The 19,710-nt window shown below is 47.9% G+C and overlaps 2 protein-coding genes across 2 annotated transcripts in view; one reads left to right on the forward strand and one right to left on the reverse strand.

Annotated features, from left to right (window-relative positions):
* The first annotated feature begins 989 nt into the window (after positions 1-989).
* LOC123831707 (placenta-expressed transcript 1 protein-like) lies at positions 990-9,025 on the forward strand. The gene is made up of 3 exons (XM_045858827.1): positions 990-1,016; positions 7,090-7,209; positions 8,443-9,025. The coding sequence occupies exons 1-3, from the start codon at positions 990-992 to the stop codon at positions 8,803-8,805; spliced, it is 510 nt and encodes a 169-aa protein (XP_045714783.1). The 3' UTR covers positions 8,806-9,025.
* Positions 9,026-9,569: 544 nt separating this feature from the next.
* Positions 9,570-19,710, reverse strand: part of CRYBG2 (crystallin beta-gamma domain containing 2) — a 30,131-nt gene continuing 19,990 nt past the window's right edge. Inside the window, exons 17-22 of the mRNA XM_045858965.1 lie at positions 15,809-15,938; positions 14,461-14,600; positions 13,959-14,082; positions 12,152-12,310; positions 9,852-10,011; positions 9,570-9,748 (exon numbers count right to left, since the gene is read on the reverse strand). Coding sequence (XP_045714921.1) covers positions 9,660-9,748; positions 9,852-10,011; positions 12,152-12,310; positions 13,959-14,082; positions 14,461-14,600; positions 15,809-15,938 — 802 coding nt within the window. The 3' untranslated portion in view covers positions 9,570-9,659. The remainder of the gene's footprint in view (positions 9,749-9,851; positions 10,012-12,151; positions 12,311-13,958; positions 14,083-14,460; positions 14,601-15,808; positions 15,939-19,710) is intronic.

Genomic DNA, 19,710 nt, shown 5'->3' on the forward strand with positions numbered 1-19,710 from the left:
TCTTGGGCAAGTTATTCACCTTAGTTTCTTCATCTGTAAAATGGGGATAATACCCATCCTACAGAGTTTCTGTGAGGATTAAATGAGATAATGCAAAGTACTTGTCTCAACACCCATGCAGAGTAAGTTTTAAGAAGCATTTCTTACTTTGAACTGTCATTATCTTTATTCCTCAGTCTTCAGCTGTGATGGTCTGGGGTTCTATGACTTCTGATTTCAGGAACCCACTTCTTTTTTAAAAAATATATTTTATTGGTTATGCTATTACAGTTGTCCCATCCCCCCCTTTTTCCCCTCCGCCCTGCACACCCCCTCCAACCTGCATTCCCCCACTTTAGTTCATGTTCATGGGTTGTACATTTAAGTTCTTTGGCTTCTACATTTCCCATACTATTATTAACCCCCCCCCCCGTCTATTTTCTACCTACCATTTATGCTACTTATTCTCTGTACCTTTTTCCCCTCTCTCCTCCTCCCACTCCCCCGCTGTAACCCTCCATGTGATCATTTCTGTGATTCTGAGGAGCCTACTTCTTTATGCCTGAGCTTAACCACCAAAAACCTTTCTCTGCATGTCTCAGACTGCACTTTTTTACATTTTCCATTTGACTTTCTAATCTGCATTCAGGGGAGGGCAGATTTGCCATTTATGCATTTACTGGTTGCTTCATATATGTGCCCTAACCAGGTGAACCACAACCTTGGTGTATCCGGAAGACTAACTGAGCATTCTTTGCACACCAGTTGGAGGCTGAAGGGAGCTACCAACTAAAGAGTGCCTTCCAAGTGCCTGCTGCCAACATTAGGAAGTTTACAGATGAGAAAACCAAAGCTCAGAAAGTGAGGTGACTTGCTTAAGACTATGCAGGTAGAAAGCAGTAGAAGTAGATTAAAACCCAGAACTGTCTGTCCCAAGAGTCTCAGCTCTTTCTAGATGCTCCCACTTTAGCAAAACAGGCAGGCAAAATGCGCCAAGGTGCCAGTGGTACATGCCCACCGCCAAGGAAGGGGTTCAGGTGAGAGTGTGACTGGAAGTGAGAGGCGGGAAAGTTCTCTTACTGCTGAGCTGCTTCCAGAGTTCTCTGAGGCTTCATGTATGAGATGAGAAAGTCTGAGGTCATGCTGGGGGCCAAGTGTTTTTTGGGGCTTGAAGCTATGGTCAGGGGACTAGCAACCTTATACTGTCACCTTGCCTGTGTTCCTTCAGCAAGGACCAACAGTATGGGAGGCAGTGGGCTCTGGCCTCATGAGACCTGCCATGTTCTGTCCACTGCCTCCTGCCTCAGAAAGGCTGGGAAGCATGAACTGGCGTTTACCCAGGCATCAGGACTTGCCACATACCTTCCTCTTACCCAGAGCTCTGCTCATACTCTGCAGCAGGCACTCAGCAGACATCTAATTCGTGTGAGGTTGATGGCAGTCCTCTAACCTGGTGGGCCAGTTCATTATTTTTTAAATGGCATTTATTGGGAGAAGTCAGAGCCTTATTATAAACATAAATGTTTTCATTGTAGAAACTTGGAAAATAATAATAGCTATCATTTACTGAGACTAGATTATGGGTCAGCATCATTTAACAAGTCTGTGAGGCTGGGTGCTGTCACTTGCTGGCTGTTCCTGCCGAAGGTGCTTCACTTACCTGAGCCTCACTTTCCGTATCTGTAAATAGAGATTCTAATAAAAACCTGCCTCACAGGACTATTGGGTAAATTAAATTTCTCATAACCTTGCCACATTATTTTTTCTAAAAGGTGTTTCCTGAAAACAAAGTTATAAAAACAAGAGTCTACGCTCATCTATTATTTATTTTTCTGATCTATATTTCTCTAACCCCCATTTTAAAAGGGTTCTGAAAACCTTTTCCTAGGTCTCTGGGCTCACATAAGATTTAAGTTTTGGGAGGACATTGGAGGTCAATCTGTCCAGCTTCCAAGTTCACCCAGGATTCCCTCTACCTCTGGCCTCTTTTTTGTTTTTTAAGTGATTCCAGAAAGAGGGGAAGGGAGGGAGAAAGAGAGGAAGAGAAACATTAATCGGTTGTCTCCTGCACATGTCCCAACTGGGGACCAAACCCACAACCCAGGCATATATACCCTGACCAGGAATCGAACCCACAACCTTTTTGTCTGCAGGATGATGTCCAACCAACCGAACCACACGAGCCAGGGCATGGTCTCTTCTTGTTCCTGTCCCATGGTGGATGCCCACTGCCTGACAATGGTGGAAAGGCCCTGGACTGGGAGGAGGAAGGTTCTAAACAAGGATCTTTCCACGCCTGTTTCTCACCTGTAGGAAGGACACCCCAGCCCTGGAGTAAAATGTCTCTGGAAGTCCTTATTCTTGAGAATAGATGTAGTCTACTTTGCTTTTAGGTCATTTCCTGAAAGGTCCTTATTGGTTATGACCCTTTGGGACTAAAGAATTGATTAGGACCTAGCAGCTCAGGAGGGAAAAGTAAATAATAAAGGACAGAGAAGTCCTCTAAGTCCATGCATTTCTTCAGAATAGAAACCCCACTCTCCAGCCTCCCTCCTCTGCCCCACTCACATCCCTGCCCGCTTGCATCAAACCCTCACCTAGCATGACATTTCAGGCCTTGATATTATGAGTTCTGCCCTCCACCCTTCTCAGTGTTCCAGAAACTGCTATGCTCCTTCCTATCTCAGGCTTCTCCTTCCAATGGGGACATCCTTCTTTGCCTTTTCCCCTTGGGAAGATCCCCCTCCATCCTTCAAGAATTACTTCAAATGTCCCCTCCTCCATGAATACTCCCACTCCCCCCAAGCAGAATTACACTCTACATTCTAATAGCCCTGCTGCCATTATAGCATTTCTTATTTAGTTTTGTCATGATTTCAGTATGTGTCTCCCTCCTGGACTATGAGCTCCTCAGGGAAAGGGCCCTCGCTCATTCATCTTGCCAGTAGGCATCAATAAATGGCCTGAAATGGATGGATGAACAGACAGGTGGATGACGATTTACCTTGGAGAGCTCTACGGTGCATTCGGACCACAGCCTTCGTGTGGTGGGGATGAAAAATGAAGGGCAGATCATCCTGTAATATATGCTGCAACCCCTTTCCTCTCCCTGCATCCTTGCAGTATTCCATTCCATCGCTGAGTTCAAGTACGTATTAAGCACCTGCCCTGTGTGACACTGTGATGAGCCCTGGGGACAGTCACCAAAGAACACTGTGAAACTGGGACAGGGAGTGTGCTGAGGTGTTTCGCATGCTTAGGTCCCTCTCGTTCTGCAGGTCTCAACGCAAACATTTCCTCTGAGTGGTCTTCCTCTAATATGTACCTAGAATATGTCCTCTTCACATGTCTCTTTTCTCACATTACCCTCTTGACTTCTTCATAGCATTTACTGAAATCTGGAATTACCACTTTTTATTTGTTTCCCCCATTTGAATGTCAGCTCTGTAAGCACAGGGACTCTGCCTTTTCGTTCTGTCTAGTCAGGTACTGCCTAGAAAAGTACCTGCCACGTGGTAGGCACTTAGGACATATATTATGCTATAATGTTTTCTTAGGATCTGTCTTCCACTTCACTAATTCTCTCTTCATTTGTGTCCAAGCTGATGTTAAACAAACCACTGAGTTCTTAATTTCTAATATTGTATTTTTAAGTTCTAGAAATTTCATTTGATTCTTTTGTATAATTTACAGTTCTTAAGCTTGTCTTATATGTATATACTAAGCATTGTTATTTGAAAGTTTACTTGATAATTTCATTATCTGGATCTTTTATGTAATTGTTTCTATTATCATTTCTGTGAAGGCTGGGCTGTTGTTTCCTTTTGCTTACTCCTAGGTATAATCTGTCATGGTCCCGACCCAAAGCCTAGTGGGGGAGTGAGGGAGTTTACCAGAGTCCCCTTTTCTTAGTGGGTCTTGAACTATATAAATTTTCTCCTCCTAGCCTCATAAATTTGTAGAAAGCTCTGCTCAGTTTCTCAGCTGTCCTTTCTGGAAGTGGCAAATACTTTTAGGGAAAAAACAGTCCCAAATGAAGGGCTCACTTCCTTCTTCCCTTAATTTTACCCTGCGTTAGTAACTCTCCAATACTTAATCTGCTGCTGCCTCATAATGTCCATAATATGTCTAACTGACTGAATACAGGCATGCAAGGCTTGAAGGTGGGAGTGGTCACCTTATATTCACATGTTCAGCTCTCCCTAACACACACTCTGCACGATGTTCTGTGCTATGCCGGGCTAAAGAGGTGGGAAGACCTAGTCCCTCCTCAAAGGACAAGACCATATTCTAAGTTGACACAATCTTTACAGCAGAGACCAACAGAAGGGGCTCTTGTAATACTGAGGAACTCCCTCTCTTTGAAGGAATTTCCTAGGGGGGAAGTGGAAAGTTTCCCGGGGAAAGGACTTCTCAGCTAAGTCTTAAAGGACAAATAAGAGTTTGCCAGATTTAAAGAAAAGAAAAAACTAGAGAAGGGCCTTGCTTGTGGAGAAAACACATGGAGTATAAAAGCACCAGAAGTCCTGGCTGGTGTGGCTAAGCAGATTGAGTGCTGCCCTGTGAACCAAAGGGTTGCCGGTTCAATTCCCAGTCAGGGCACATGCTTGGGTTGTGGGCCAGGTCCCCAGTAGGGGGCATGCGGGAGGCAACCACACATTGATGTTTCTCGCCCTCTCTCTCTCTCCCTTCCCCTCTGTCTAAATAATAATAATAATAATAATAATAATAATAATAATAATAATAATAAAGCGCCTGGAGAAGCTAAGGAGATGCAAGTTGGATGTGTCTGAAGGCTAGGGTGTGTGGGAGGGATGTTATGTAACCCATAACACCAGACTGGGAAGAAAGGCAGGAACTCTGAGTATCACACTAAAGAGGTCGGTCTTGATCTCTGAGCAGAGTTGCAGGGGTTGTGGACTGAGATTTCCCACCTTGCTAGTTAAGGTTCAGAACTCAGGTTTGGAGAACGTGCACAGTAGGACACTGAAGTCAATAGATGACTAGGCTCTGTCTCCAGGTCTGCCATTAATCTGCCCGTCTTTGGCCCTCAGTCTTTCTTCCAGTCTGCAAAATGGGAGTTTCGTGACCAAGTTTCTGTCTCTCCAGATGTGGTCAAGACAGAATAAAACTGCTCAGAGGAGAGGGCAGGAGAGGTAATGGTGTGAAGCGCCACTTCTCTCAGGTACTGATGGACTCCAGGCATCCACGCCCCAAGTCCTGATGACCCTGAAAAACCCTTCCATCACAGACAAGGCCCCACCACCACCAGCGGCTCAGGCTCACACCACAGACGCGCGGAATGTGAAAATGAAATTTCTGGGATGAGAAAAGTTTTACAAAGTATCCTCATATGCACCCGCAGCATGGAAAAGGGATGACACAGCTGGCCCCAGGGCTTAGTCTGTCCAGCTGCCTCCTCATAAGAGGAAAGAAGATTGCCCGGTGAGACGGGGCCAACTTTCAGCAGAGCGATCTTGGACGTCAACACGGGTGTCCTGTCTCCTGGGCCAGTGCCCTTCCAGCACACGCTGCCTCCCCAACTCTTATGAGCCCCCACAATCACGCACCCCCATCAGTGTACTAAAAAAAAAAGCTAATACTTGAGCCTGGGTCAGAAAGAGACTTCTGGGGAAGAAGCTGACAGGGGTGGCAGTTGGTAATTGAGAGCTCTTCCCATTTCCCTCCCAGGGTCCTCAAGACTCCTGGCCCTTCCCTCTGCACTTCTTCACTTCCTCTCACCAGTGGACTCTCAGTTCTTTTTAGCCAGGGCTGTAGGTCCCTAGGGCCCACTCAGGTTTTTCTGAGGCTTGCAACAGGAGGCCCAAAACAATTAAAGGGAAGTGAGAGGGAGTTTTCTTTTACTGTCTGGCATGCAAATGAGACACAAAACAGACTATGAAAGGGAGAGTGGGCGAGGCTGGAGCTGGGCTAAGGAGCCAACACCTGGATCCTCCAGGAAGGACAGGGACAGGAAATCAAGACTTCTAGGGCAGCCCCAGAGGTTACATGCATGACTGTGGTGTCTGAGAGACCTAGGTTCAAGTTCAAGTGAGACTACCTCCACCATTTGTTACCTTGGACAAGTCAGTTAATATCTAAGCCTCAGTTTCTTCAGCAGGAAAGTGGGAATAGTCGAAAGACCTACTGCAGGGCCCCACCGAAACAATAATGTGAGAAAATACACAGAGAATAAAGAGTGGAGTGTGGCCCGGATAGCTTTATGATTCACCTGATCCCCATCCCTTCCTGGGACAGCGGCCCCTCCCCCCAAATCCCTGCCACTGCGGTTTAGTCTCCTGCTCGTCCCTCCACTAGCCCCGCAACCCATCCATCCTAGATTGGCACAAACAACCCGTCTGCCATTTTCTTTACCCAAATCACAAAAATGCTAGGACTTACTTAAGAAACTTCAGAAATAATTCACTTTACTCTTCTCAGTTAAAGTGAGACCTAGGAGGCTCAGAGGCAGTGGGCCTACCTGGAGGCCAGGTTCCCAGCGTGCTAAGGCAGCGGCCCTATGTTTCCACAGAAACCTACTGTCCCTCCCCCAAACCCAAACATTAATGTTCTGGACCTGCGCAGCCATATGCAACCTTCCTTTGAAACCTAAATCTATCCCAACTTTTCTCTTTCAGCTCCAAAAACCCCACCCTAATCTTCTTTGAAAAATTATATATACATATATATATATATATATATATACAATTTACTATGTGTTGGCACACTTAAATGGGTTATACTGTGCTTAATTCTCCAGCTGCTCTTTTGTTAAAGGCTCAGAGAGGTACAGTGTCTGGCCCAGGGTTGCAGAATTGCTAGGTAATTAAACCAAAAGTCAATCCCCAGCAGGCAGGACTCCAAGCCCAGGTCCCTATTCACTGCCCTCCAGCTGCCCACCTACTGTCCCTACTTGTCTTGCCCACCTACTATCCCTTGGGGTTGGGATCTTGCTGGCTCCCAACCCAGAATGCACCATCAGCCTGGGCCCTAGAGCCTAGGGGCCTAGTATCCTAAACCCTGCGATCTGTAAAAAGGAAGCAACTCCCCACCCTACCCCATAGGCCCTCCTTCCTCTCCCATTCACCCCGCCTCCTTGTTCAAAAACAGCCAAGCCTTAAGGAGCCTGCAGAAAGCCCCGAGCTTATCTCCAAAAGCTGCTACCAAGATCCTTTCAAGATGAAGGGCTTCTTCCTCCTATTCACCATCAGCTTCCTGGTTATGCTTCAGGTAAGACCAACCCCTCAGAGCCCCTGGCACCACTGCCCAGGTCCCCCAGACCAGGCCAGTATGTAAGGAAGGGAATACAGGTTCCTAGGCACCCCGCCTTCTCCCATGGGAACAGAGGAGGAAAGGCTCCAGCAGGCAAACCAAGAACTAAGAGGGGTCTGGCCCCTAGCCGTCTCACCCTTCCGGCTGGGTTCAGACTGCTTCAGGGTTGCCCCTGAACAGAAGCCGGCACCTGAGGCTAGGGAGCATTTTCAGAGTGCCAGGAACATGGAGGCACCCAAGGGGTACTGTGGAATAATAGTGAATGTAGAGGCCTGGAAAGACAACCCTGAGTGAGGATGGCATCAACCCACCAGGAACCTGGGGAAATGGTCTTACTAGGAGGGGCCAGGAAATGTTCCAGTTCTGATCCTGTTCTGGAGGTGGCAGGGAACCCCCGGCGAGACAAGCCGAGGTGTTTGGGAACGTAGAGAAGGTGGAAATTGCCCACTCCAGAAATAGCTGAAGTCTCAAAACCAACTGCTATTCCGGAGGCAGCTTCAGCAGCATCCTATGTGCCTGGAGGGCTCTAGTCAGCATAAGAGAGGGAGCCATCAAGGTCTTGATGAAGAACAGCTTGATCAACCAGCAAGAACAGCTTGAGCACCACCAGAAACGGCTTCATCTCCATCAGGGGCAGCTTTAGTTGCAGCTTGATCATGCATTGAGGACAGTTTGATCACCATCTGGCCATGTACTCAGGGAGAAGATCGTACCCTCCCCATCTATCCATCTACTCACCTACACTTTGCCAGCTGCCTTTTCACCAGCCTTGTCTCATGTGCTCCCCCCACCCCCACTCCCTGCACCACCACTGCCAAGAGTGATGTGCTCTTCTCCCCATTCACAATATGAGGGACCTGGGGCTCAGATAGGCTAAGCCCCTAGCCCAACTGGTAAGGTCAGAGGCTGGGGCCGCTCGCTCCCCTATCTTCCACATGCTGGAGAAGCTGGTGGCCTGGAAGTGACAGGAAAGTTCTGTGGGAGGTGGGCCAGGGACTGCCTGTGACCCTGCCTGTGACCCTGCCTGTGACCCTGCCTGTGTCAAGGCAGGAAGCAGCCAGTTGTCTCCACAGGAACTGGTGGCAGAAGTCATGGTCAGGGGACAGAGAAGTGAGGACTATTGTGTTGGGGAGGGGATCTCTGTCTCTACACAAACTTGAGATTCGAAAGCTTGCCCCACTTTTCTTGTAGATACAAAGAGGAATGTTGCAAACCACCTCCACCACCACCACCGCCGCCGCCACCGCGCAAAGCACCCACACCACCGTCTCCACCGCCGCCGCCCCCAGCACCCCTGCCCACACCACCGCCCAAGCCACGGCCCGCACCCCTGCCCGCACCACGGCCCGCACCACGGCCCGCACCACGGCCCGCACCACAGCCCGCAGCACGGCCCAAACCACGACCCAAACCACCCTCATTGAGAACCCCACTACCCCCTTTGCCACCACCAAGAAACAAACAGGTGCGGCCCCAGCACTCAGCAGCCTGGGCGGTGTCAGCATCCTCATCGTCTTGACCAACACCTTCATCCAGCTCTTCCACCTCAGCTGAGGTCATGCCTCAGCCCTAGCCCTGCGTCCTCCGTGTTAGCTGCCACCATCACTACTAAGAGAAGCTCCTCACCCCGATACTTGGAAGAGGTTCATACCAGATGTCACCCGTTGTGGTGACAGGAAGTGCCTTGGGGGCAAAGGCCGACACAGGGAGGTACTGACGGGAAAGGGGTTAGCATCACCCAGCCCAAGTACAATAAAGTTGTCCTGTACTCAGAGTAGGGTCCTATGTGTGGTCACTGGACATCATCGGGCCCCCAAAACCAGGCTTGCAGCAGCACCAAGGAGCCTCCCATGCCCCCCCCCCAATCATGCCCCCATCAGCAGGAGTTTGTGCTAGGGAGCTCCCACCCCAGCTTGCCTCCTCCAAAGTCCAAATGGTGAGGCCCTTCCCCTTCTGATCGCCTTGCAGAGACCTACCGTCTTCACCATCAGAATCCTCCACTGGAACCTGTGAGTTTCCCGAGGGCAGGGACCAGGGGGATTGGTTCCTGTGTGTGCTCCCACAGCGCAGAGCCGGGCTAGCTCAGAACAGGCTCTCAAAACACATCATTTGGGGTGACTCTCCATAAACGACCACACTCAACAGTTTGTCCGGTCCCAGGGCTCCCTCTGATGGTAAAGGGAGGCCTTGCATCTGAGCCCCAGGACAAGCCGGAAGGGAAGAATCAAGACTGAGTGCAGGGGGAAGAAGGCAGGTGAACGAATCCTCAATCCCACCCCCAAATATCAAGTGCACAGAAAGGAGGACACCCAGGAGGATATTAGAAAACAACTTATGTTACAACAACAAAAAATACTATAAAAACATTTCATCTCAGAGAAAGCCACCGGGACTGGGAGGGTAGGGTGTCAAAGCACATGTATGGTCCAGATCTGGGAAGCCCTGTCCTTGGCCAGCTCCCACAGCACCACGTGGTCCCGGTCATAGCCCCGGCCACCTGGGGGAGGAGAAAGAGATGGGGAAATAGTCAGCACAAGCTGGGGACACCATTGCCCCTCACCCCCTCAGGTGCCTTCTCCCACACATATCCCCCAACTTACCCTTCACATCTAGAATCCGACCTTCAAACATCTGGCTGCAGATGTGGCCCGATTTGCTGATGCTCCACGTCTGACGGGGCAGGCGGCTCTCAGCCCACAGCACCACCTTTGAGCCTGTGCTGGGGGGCCCAATCACCTGCAGGCTCATGGTGGGGGCCACCTGCGCCCCCAAGAGGTTGTCAGGCACTGTTTGTTCCTCTTCACAGAGATTCCACCAAAGACACCCTTGACACACCCAGCTTTGAATCCTTCTGGACTATGACCCTGGGCAAATCTCTTAATCCTCCTGAGCTTTAGTTTCCTTGGAGATGGGAACCCCTTGAGTGCTCACTGTTGTGAGGGTTCAACAGTGAGAAGTCATATGAGGGCTGAAAAAATATTAGTTCCTCCAGGAAATCTTCTATGACCGACTCCCAAAACACAGGTTTCAGCATCAGACAAGCCATGGCACACTTATTGGTTGTGTGACTTTTAGTCATGTGCTTAACTTCTCTGTGCTCTGCTTTCCTAACCTGTAAAAGGGAGAGCAAAATAGAATCTGCCCTCGTGTTCCCTATGGATTATAGGGGGTATTCGTGTGAAGGGCTTAACACAGCACCCTGAGTACATAGCCAGTGTTTCCTTTTATTCTCATTGAAAGACAACCCCCTTTTAATAGCCTACAAAGACCTACACCCCCATAATCTTTCTGATATCATCTCCTGCTCCTTCTTCCTTTACTCGCTTCAATCCAGCCATGCAGGTGGTCTTGCTAGTCCTGGAAAATGCCAGGCATGTTCCTACCTCAGGGCCTTTGCACCTGCTGTTCCTTCTATCTGGAACACTTTCATCAGACATTTGCTTGGCTGCGCCCTTCAAACGGCACTTTCTCTGAAAGGGGTCCCCTTGTCAGAGCTACTGATACTTCCTATTTCTTTGATTCATTTTTTTTTTCTCTGTTGCTGCAATTTTCAATCAGTGTGCCACAAGAATTTTTTTTAAATATTTTATTTATTTGTTTTTAGAGAGGGAAGGGAGGGAGATAGATAGATAGAGAGAGAAACATCAATGTGCGGTTGCTGGGGGTCATGGCCTGCAACCCAGGGATTGGGAATCGAACCTGCGACACTTTGGTTCACAGCCTGCACTCAATCCACTGAGCTACGCCAGCCAGGAAGAATTTTTAAAACATGCAATACTTGACTATGTAGGCAGGGGCATTGATTTTTTTTCCCTTAGATTGTCAAATAAAAAAATGACGACAGGCCCTGACTGGCATGGCTCTGTTGGTGGGACATCATCTCACAAAATGAAAGGTCACCAGTTGGATTCCCGGTTGGGGCACATGCCTGGCTTCTAGGTTCAGTCCCCGGTCATGGCACATGCTACAGGTAACCAAGCAATCAATATTTGTTTCTCTCTCACATTTATGTTTCTCTCCCTCTCTCCCACCTTTCCCCTCTAAAAATAAATAAATAAATAAATAAATTTTTTTAAATTACAAAAGCCAACACAACAATAGTCATCCAGTGTGGATGCCGTCTTGAACCATAAATGTATAGGTCATATAATAGAGTTGCACCTTATTAGTCACGTTGCTAAGGTTGCATCTGATTGGTTAATTTTTGTGGTGCCAGAAATCCTTATATACAAGTATAGGCACCTGGTTTTTTAAAAAGTCACTCTGGAGTAAAAAGGGTAAGTAATTACTTATTATTATTATTTATAAATCAATCAAAATTATACCTATTTTTGGTCAGATCAGCAGAAAAATATATTTTTTAGTGTGCCGCAGAATTTTAGTCATTAATTTATATGTGCCATGAGATGACAAAGGTTGAAAATTGTTGCTCTATTATACTTTCCATCATCTAAGGTGCTAAGATATTTTACTCATTTAAGTTGTTTCTGCCACTCCTCACGAGGATGTAAGCTTCAGGAGGGCAAGAGTCATTTCCGCCTCCTCACTGCTGTACTCCCGGCACCCAGAGCAGTGTCCTGCACAGAGTCGGTGCCTGGGAAATGTCTGCGCAGTGGACCCATCAGTGTTACCAGGACCCAGGTTCTGTCACAGGATATCACAGCTGGGAAGCCCCTTAGAAGCATCTGGATCAAAGCTCTTGTTTTGCACATGGGGGACTGAGCCTGAATGCCCAGGGGGTAAACAGCCTGCATTCTCCACCTCCCCAGGGTCTTAGTGTCTGTATGTATGTGTCTCTGGCCCAAGAGGGGGTCCTGTTACTGACTGCACTGGGACTCCCAAGGTAAGCCTGTGTATGCCTGGGGTCCTGGGGTCCCTGTCCCAGCCACTAAACCAGTACCTGGTTCTTCAGCAGCCCATCTTCATAGTACCAGATGCAACTACCTCCAGCTGCAGGCTCAGAGACCACCACACGGCCTGCCTTCATGTCTTCCACGTGGTCTGGCACAGCCAGGAATCCCCCCAGTGCCGCATTCCAGAGGCGGAAATAAGCCCGGCGCTGTTGAGTGGAGGGAGCTGAGAGTCAGGGCTCCCTGGTCAGAGATGCTCCCAGCTGGGCCCCCAACACCCATACCTCTGGACCCTCCAGTATCCCAAGCTCCCAAGCCCTCCTTCCTGCCCCTACACCTTCCTTGGCCCTTCTTTAAGTCATCCCTTGTTTCCCACACAAATACCAAGGGCACATCTAAAGCATACATCCACACCCACACAGTTCCATGTCCATACATACTCACGGATGTGTGCAGAGGGACACACTAGCAGATAAACCCAAGGTCCACACAGTTGCACAGAAGTTTGCAACAGACACACGGATACTCACAGCCATGCAAACTCACACATCCTAACCAACGCAGGGTCCCTCCCACCTACTCCACACCAGGCGCTTAGGTTTGCTACGGGTACGTGTAGGAATACGGATGCGTGCGCACACGCCCATGCTAAAGCGCTGCCTTGGCAGGGCAGACGCGGCACTGTCAGCCCTCAGATCAGCCTCTGCTGCCAATCAGCTGGGGACCTCGGGTACCGGTGATGGCAGTCACAGTCATAAGCATCACAGTTGACGTTTGCTTATGCTTATCCACTCAAGCACTGTTCTAAGGACTTTATATACATTCTCTGCAGTCCTCAAACCAATTCCATCATATGTGTTACCCCCATTTTAAAGGTGAGGAAGCTCAGGTCCATGGAGGTGCTGTACTTCCTGCCCTGCTCAAGATGGCAGAACAAGTCCTTGTCCACTTCTCGGGGCCTTTATTCCCCCATCTGTAAAGTGTGGGAGTTGGAGATAATCTCCGAGGTTTCTTCTAGCACTGATGTTATAAGAGTCTGTGGCTTTATGGACCACAACAGTGTCACAGTCACATGTCCTCGAGAACGTGCTCTCACAGATGCATATGCACACAAACCACAAGTCACCTACGCAGACCCGTGGTCACGAATGACTTCACAGACACAGAAAAGACCCTCAAACACAGAAAAGACCCTCAAACAGGCACACACAAACCCATGCAGACCCTAAGGCCAGGCGTCCACATTAATGCACATGCAAGAAATAAGACACACGTCCAGACATGTGGACACAGGTTTCTCAAAGTGGCATAATCTTCAGTCCTCGATGGATAAACTTATTGTTAAAAATTTAATGGTAATGTATTTACTATATTGTCTATTAAGGAAAAATCACACATCCACATCAAACCCATGATTTTATGAATATTATTCCTAAGATAAAGATACAGTAGGGAAAAAGGTGAATTGATTTAGAGAAAAATATTAAGTAGGTAATGGTTCAAGAAGAATGACAAGCACTGGCTGGTGTGGCTCAGTGGATTGAGCACAGGCCTGTGAACCAAAGGGTCGCTGGTTCGATTCCCAGTCAGGGCACATGCCTGGGTTGCAGGCCAGGTCCCCAGTAGGAGGTGTGCAAGAAGCAACCACACATTGGCGTTTCTCTCTCCCTCCCTTCCCCTCTCTAAAAATAAATAAATAAATAAATAAAACCTTTAAACAGAAAAGAAGAAGAATGATGACATGGTAAAATTGTGATAAAAGCACACAAATGCTGAGTTTGGGAAACATGGGAAATACCCAGACACACACACCCAGACAAGACATCATGGACACACTCAGCCTGACACGCTACCCACCTGCTTGATGGGGTAGAGGGAGCCTACCCTCTGTGTCCCACTGTAGGTCAGCCAGTTGGTGATCTCGCAGCTGCCCACCAGCCACTGGCGGCCCCGGAAGTCACTGTGTTCACACAGCACCCAGCTGGGCCCAGCACGTGCCAGACACAGAGGAGAAGACAGAGGGGTGGAGAAGGCAAGAATGTCAGAACATTCCCCACCTCCTCTTCTCTCCTGCTGGGACTCTTCTGTCTGGAGTTGGGGTCTCAAGGGGGGAGAGAGAGGCTGGGAAGTGGATTGGAAGTGGATTTGGGGTTTGCAGGGCTGAGGAGGGTCCTGAAGAGCCCCTTCCTCCCTGGGCTGGGGTCGAAGCCCTGGGAATCAATGCCGCTCCTCAGTCCACTTCTACCTCCCTCCTGGGTGGGAGGAGACAGGAATAGAAGTGCGGGAGGGAAGAAGCCAGGGGCCCAGCCCGCACTTACAAGCAGCCCCCGTACCCTGTGCCTCCCCACAAGCCACTCACGTGCCCCCCTGGATCCGCACGGACAGCACGTGGTTGCTGAAGCCCTCGGCCTGCAGGCTCCGCACCTCTCCACTGAGCTCAATCTCCTTCCCCTCGAAGCACTCCAGTCCATACAGGAAAATGGAGGGCTCTGAAAAGTGCTGGGGGTCCGGGGGTGTGGAAAAGGGGTGAACCCAAGAAAGCCCTGGCCCCACACTCAGCCTCCCAACTCCCAGATGGGTATTTCAGGCTCTCTTCCCTCCTGAAACCCACCCCACAGGACTCCTGACTCCCGGGCACTGGCAGCTGGATGTCCCCCAAAGTCTCAGATACAGCAAGTGCCAGATGGGGCCCCCATTACCCCTCAAACCTTCTTTCCAGTAAATGGCACTTCTAAGAACAGTATGCTAACAATACTGTTAATCATAGCAGTTTCACATATTTGGGGCTTACTACATGCCAGATTCAGTGCTAAGTACTTTACCTGATCTCATTACAACTTCTCAACAACCCTATAAGTTAGGTGCCGTTATTATCTTTGCTTAGCAGAGGGGAAACTGAGGCTGGAGAAGATTAAACCCCTAAAGATGGGCTTCAGGACCAGGCCTATCTGCCTCCAGAGCCCAGGGTGTAGTTGTAAAGAGCTCGGCCTCAGGAGCTGGGCTGCCTCGGGGAGAACCTGGCTCTGCCTGCCAGCAGCCGCCCAGGGTTGTGGGAAGGATTAAAAGCCTTTTTTTAAAGAGCCGGGAGCATGGTGTGTGTTCAGTAAATGTTGGCTGTTCTGTTTGTGCTGCCACCGCTGGCCCACCCAGTGATGGTCACCAAGTGCTACAGATGTTAGCTCTTTAATACAGCCCATGTCTCTCCTCTCCACCTCTTCCCTGGTCCAGGCCATGATGACTTACGCTGGCTCACTGTGGAAACAACCCCATTGCCTGGCCCCCACCCATTCACTCTCCACACGACAGCAGAGCCGTCTTTCCGTGTCACGCCTCTCCTCACAGACCACGGCCTCAGCAGTCTGGCCCTGCCCCCCAGCCCACCCAAGTGCCAGTCCCTCCTGTCCCTGTACCACTTCTATATCTGGACACACCACTGCGCACGGCAATCTCTATGTCAATGTGACTGTGGGTTCCTCGAAGGCAGGGCTGTGTCTGATTTATTTCATCGTCCCCAGGACTTATCTTGGCAGACGCTGGATAAATCTCTAGTAAGTTGAACTGGCTTTGAAGCCCTGGGGTCAGGGGGACCTGAGCTGGTTCTGAGGAAGACTGGACTCAAGCTCCACCAGCCCCCTCAGCCGTGGGAAGAGGCTCAGGACGTCCCAGCAGCACTCAGGGATGGCCTGGAACTGCACAGGGGCACTCACCAGGGGTACTTTCTGGAGGGAGCCCAGGACTGTGGAGGCTGGACAGCCCATGGCCGTGAGAGTGGGGAACTCGCCCTCGGAGAGAATGTGCTGGTCACCCTCAAAGTTCTTCTCATCAAACAGGATCCAGCTGGGAAAGGGGAAGGGTGGGGGGACATGAGTGGATGGGTATTTGAGCCTGCCCTGTCTTCAACCTGCGCAGGCCCCCTGAGACACAGCAGAGTAGATGCAGACTTGATCACAACCCCCAGTCCAGGAGAGGTCAAGGATGAACAGGCACTGCAGCAGCCTTAAGAGGTCAGACTTAAGAAAGGACTGATTGAGCCCTGACAGGGTAGCTCAGTAGGTTAGAGCATTGTCCTGATATGCTAAGATTGCAGGTGCATGGACGAAGAAACCAATGAATGCATAAATAAGTGGAACAACAAATCAATGTTTCTCTCTCTCTAAAATCAGTTTTGTTTTGTTTTGTTTTGTTTTTTAAAAGGGGTGGGGGGAAGGCTCTGGCTGGTGTGGCTTAGAGGATCCAGTGCTGGCCCACAAACCAAAAGGTCGTCAGTTGGATTCCCAGTCAGGGCACATGCCTGGGTTGAGGGCCAGGTCCCCACTTGGGGTGTGCGGGAGGCAACTGATTGATGTATTTCTCTCACACATCGATGTTTTTCTCCCTCTCTTTCTCCCTCCCTTCCCCTCTCTCTGAAAATAAATAAAATCTTTTTTTAAAAAGCCCCTAAGGAGGAAAATTTGGCCATATCAAGCAATTATTCAGCAATCCTATTTCTTGGAATCTATCCCAAGGACCCCTCCAAAAACATAAAATAACACAAGCACACATGACCATGCATTGCAGCACGGTTTGCAATGGCAAAGAGTGGAGGCGGCCCAAATGTCCATCAGTGAGGGACTGTCTGAACACACTAAGGATGTGGAGTATAATATAGCAGTAGAAAGGAATAAAAATTACTTCTTAAAGAGATATAGTTATCTCCAAATTGTTAAGTAAAAAAAAAGTATATTACTGTAATTTATAGTATGCTTCTTTTTTTTTTTTTTTTGAGGATTTTATTTATTTTTAGACAGACAGGAAGGGCGAAAGAAAGAGAGTGAGAGAAACATCAATGTGTGGTTGCCTCTCACACACCCCTTACTGAGGAACCCGGCCCGCAACCCAGGCATGTGCCCAGACTGGGAATCAAACCCACGACCCTTTGCTTCGCAGTCTGGTGCTCAGTCCACTGAGCTACACCAGCCAGGGTAGTATGCTTCTTTTTAAAAAACTGAAATGTAATTTGCATACCATAAAATTCACTCTTTTCAAGTACACAATTTGGTGGTCTTTAGTAGATTCACCAAGTTGCAGTATATGTCTTTCTGTGTAAGAAAATGAGGAAGGAGGGAAGCAAAATATATTTGATTTCTATAGTTATATGTAAATTTATATGGATATATATTTAGCTATATTTTCAATGGGTGAAACAATGGGAAGAAACAATGGGTGAATAAACTAAACACTAAAAAAAAAAAATCACCTGCAGGGGAGGGAGGGGAAAATGTAGCAGAGACAGAGACAGAAGCTAATGTTTTTAAGTCTTAACTTTGGAACTGCATGGACTGAATGTTCGTGAGTCCCCCCAAAATTCATAAGTTGAAGGCCCCAACCTCCAATAACGGACTGTGGGAGGTAAACAGGGTTAGAAGCGGTCCTGAGGGTAGAGCCCCCGAGATGGGATTAGTGTCCTTGTAAGAAGAGGAAGAGGCAGGAGCTTTGTTTCCACCATGGGGGGTGGGGGTGCATGTGGTAGCTGGAAGGCAGGAAGAGGGCCCTCACCAGGAAGCTGAATCCGCCAGCACTTCCCAGCCTCCAGAACTGAGAGAAAATAAATAAATTGTTGTTTAAGCTACCCAGGGTATGCTGTTTTGTTATAGCAGCCCAAGCTGACTAGGACAGGAACACTGTAAATATTTTATGTAATTAAAAAACAGAATTAAGCCCTGGCTGGTGTGGCTCAGTGGACTGAGTGCCGGCCTGTGAATCAAGGGGTCACGGGTTTGATTCTGTCAGGACACATGCCTGGGTTTGCAGGCCAGGTCCCCAGTTGGGGGCACATGAGAGGGAACCACACATTGATGTTTCTCTCCCTCCCTTTTTCCCTCCCTTTCCCTCTCTCTAAAAATAAATAAATAAATAAAATCTTTTAATTTAATTTATTTATTTATTTATTTTAGAGAGGGAAGGGAGGGAGAAAGAGAGAGAGAGAGAGACATCAATGTGCGGTTGCTGGGGGCCGTGGCCTGCAACCCAGGCATGTGCCCTGACTGGGAATAGAACCTGAGACCCTTTGGTTCACAGCCTGCGCTCAATCCACTGAGCTATGCCAGCCAGGAAATAAATAAAATCTTTTAAAAAACAGAATTAAATAAAAATGAAGGATATGCCTAAAAATTAAAATAAATTAAATTAAATCATTTTAATTTATAACTTTGCCTCGGGTTGGTAGCATACCCACAAAGAAAAACCACGCATTATTTCAAATGTCTTAAAAACACAATATTTTGAACAATATAAACATGCCCAGTGGTATGTAGGTGAATGTCCTGAGGACATAAAGAACTCAGGGAAACCTCAAATAGCAGTCACTGGCTTTTACCGTTAGTAGTAGTATCACTATTATAATTTTAGAAACCTAGCATGCAGATTTTGGTCTCTGAATAGTTAGGTCCCACTAAAAGGAGCCAGAGCTCCTTGGGGAATGGCTGATTCCAAATGTTTGTGTGGGTTTGGCAGGGGGTGGTGGGGATGCAAAATTGTCCTGGAGCATCTTATTGTACCAGGAAAAACAAGGAAGTTATTATTTTTTTAAAGAACTATTGGGGTCATGTCAAAAGGACCCAGGAGGCAATTTCAAGAGGCTCCCATTGGCCAGAGATGGAAAATTTGAGCACACAAAAGAATAGTGACTCCAATGGATTGAAGCATTTCAAATACATAAAACTCTATGAATTCGTAACAGTTCTTTTTTAAAAAATCTTCAATGGTCAGCTTTGGAAGCCACTAGAGCACCAATTCAGAAATTATTCTGAAAATTGATCAAGAGAAAGAGGTAGATGAAACACTGATTCCTGGGAAAAATCAAATTGCCTTTTTTCTTTTTGTATAGGTAAACAAATAGTTGAAAAGGAAAACCCTCAGCATTCCAGCTAGTACATGTAGAAAGCATCACAAAAATTAGAAAATCATTATTTTGTAACTTCTAAGGAAGTCATGGATCTAGGCAATTATCAATAGACTAACACCATTAGGTGAAAGGTAGGTGGGAAATCTTAGGATGCAGGCATCTTAATGTCATTGAAAGTGGGACAAGCAGACACAGGCCTCCTGGTGTTAGGCAGTGGAAGTCCACAGAACCATGTATATAGTATTGCCAACAAAATAAAACAAAATGCCTTTAATTTCATCAGTCCTCCAGATCTAACTACCAGCTTATAGAAAATATGGGGCAGAGAAGAACAAGTTAAAAGACAAGACTAGGAAGCAATCAGCCAAATACAGGAGAAGGGAAACTCACAGCGCAAGTTATTGGGTTTCCTCAAACAAATAAATGGTGTAAAACAAAGTGAAAAGGGGGCAGGGGCTTGTTATACACTGGAGACCAAATTGACCAATTGCAATGTGTGCACCTTGTTTGGGTCCTGCGAAAAACAAACCAATTTAAAAAGGCATTTTTTTTGAAACAACAGGAGAAATTGGACATGGCCTGGGTATTAGGTATTAATTATTGTTAATTTTATTAGATGTTATAACTTGTGACTGTATGTGTGTGTGTGGGGGGGGTCTTTTCTTTTTAGATATACATGGTTAAGTATTTACCTGTGAAATTTTATGTTGGGCCAGGAATTTTAAA

This window comes from Phyllostomus hastatus, unplaced genomic scaffold (assembly GCF_019186645.2).
Source record: "Phyllostomus hastatus isolate PE091 unplaced genomic scaffold, TTU_PhHast_1.1 phas_scaffold_182, whole genome shotgun sequence".
In the NCBI taxonomy this organism is placed as follows: Eukaryota; Metazoa; Chordata; class Mammalia; order Chiroptera; family Phyllostomidae; genus Phyllostomus; species Phyllostomus hastatus.

Bases quoted from the DNA above. Each gene is read 5' to 3' on its own strand.
- LOC123831707 (XM_045858827.1), top strand. From the start codon at position 990: ATGCCCACCGCCAAGGAAGGGGTTCAG. The intron at 1,017-7,089 runs GTGAGAGTGTGA...GTTCAAAAACAG, and splicing joins CCGCCAAGGAAGGGGTTCAG to CCAAGCCTTAAGGAGCCTGC. The intron at 7,210-8,442 runs GTAAGACCAACC...CTTTTCTTGTAG, and splicing joins GCTTCCTGGTTATGCTTCAG to ATACAAAGAGGAATGTTGCA.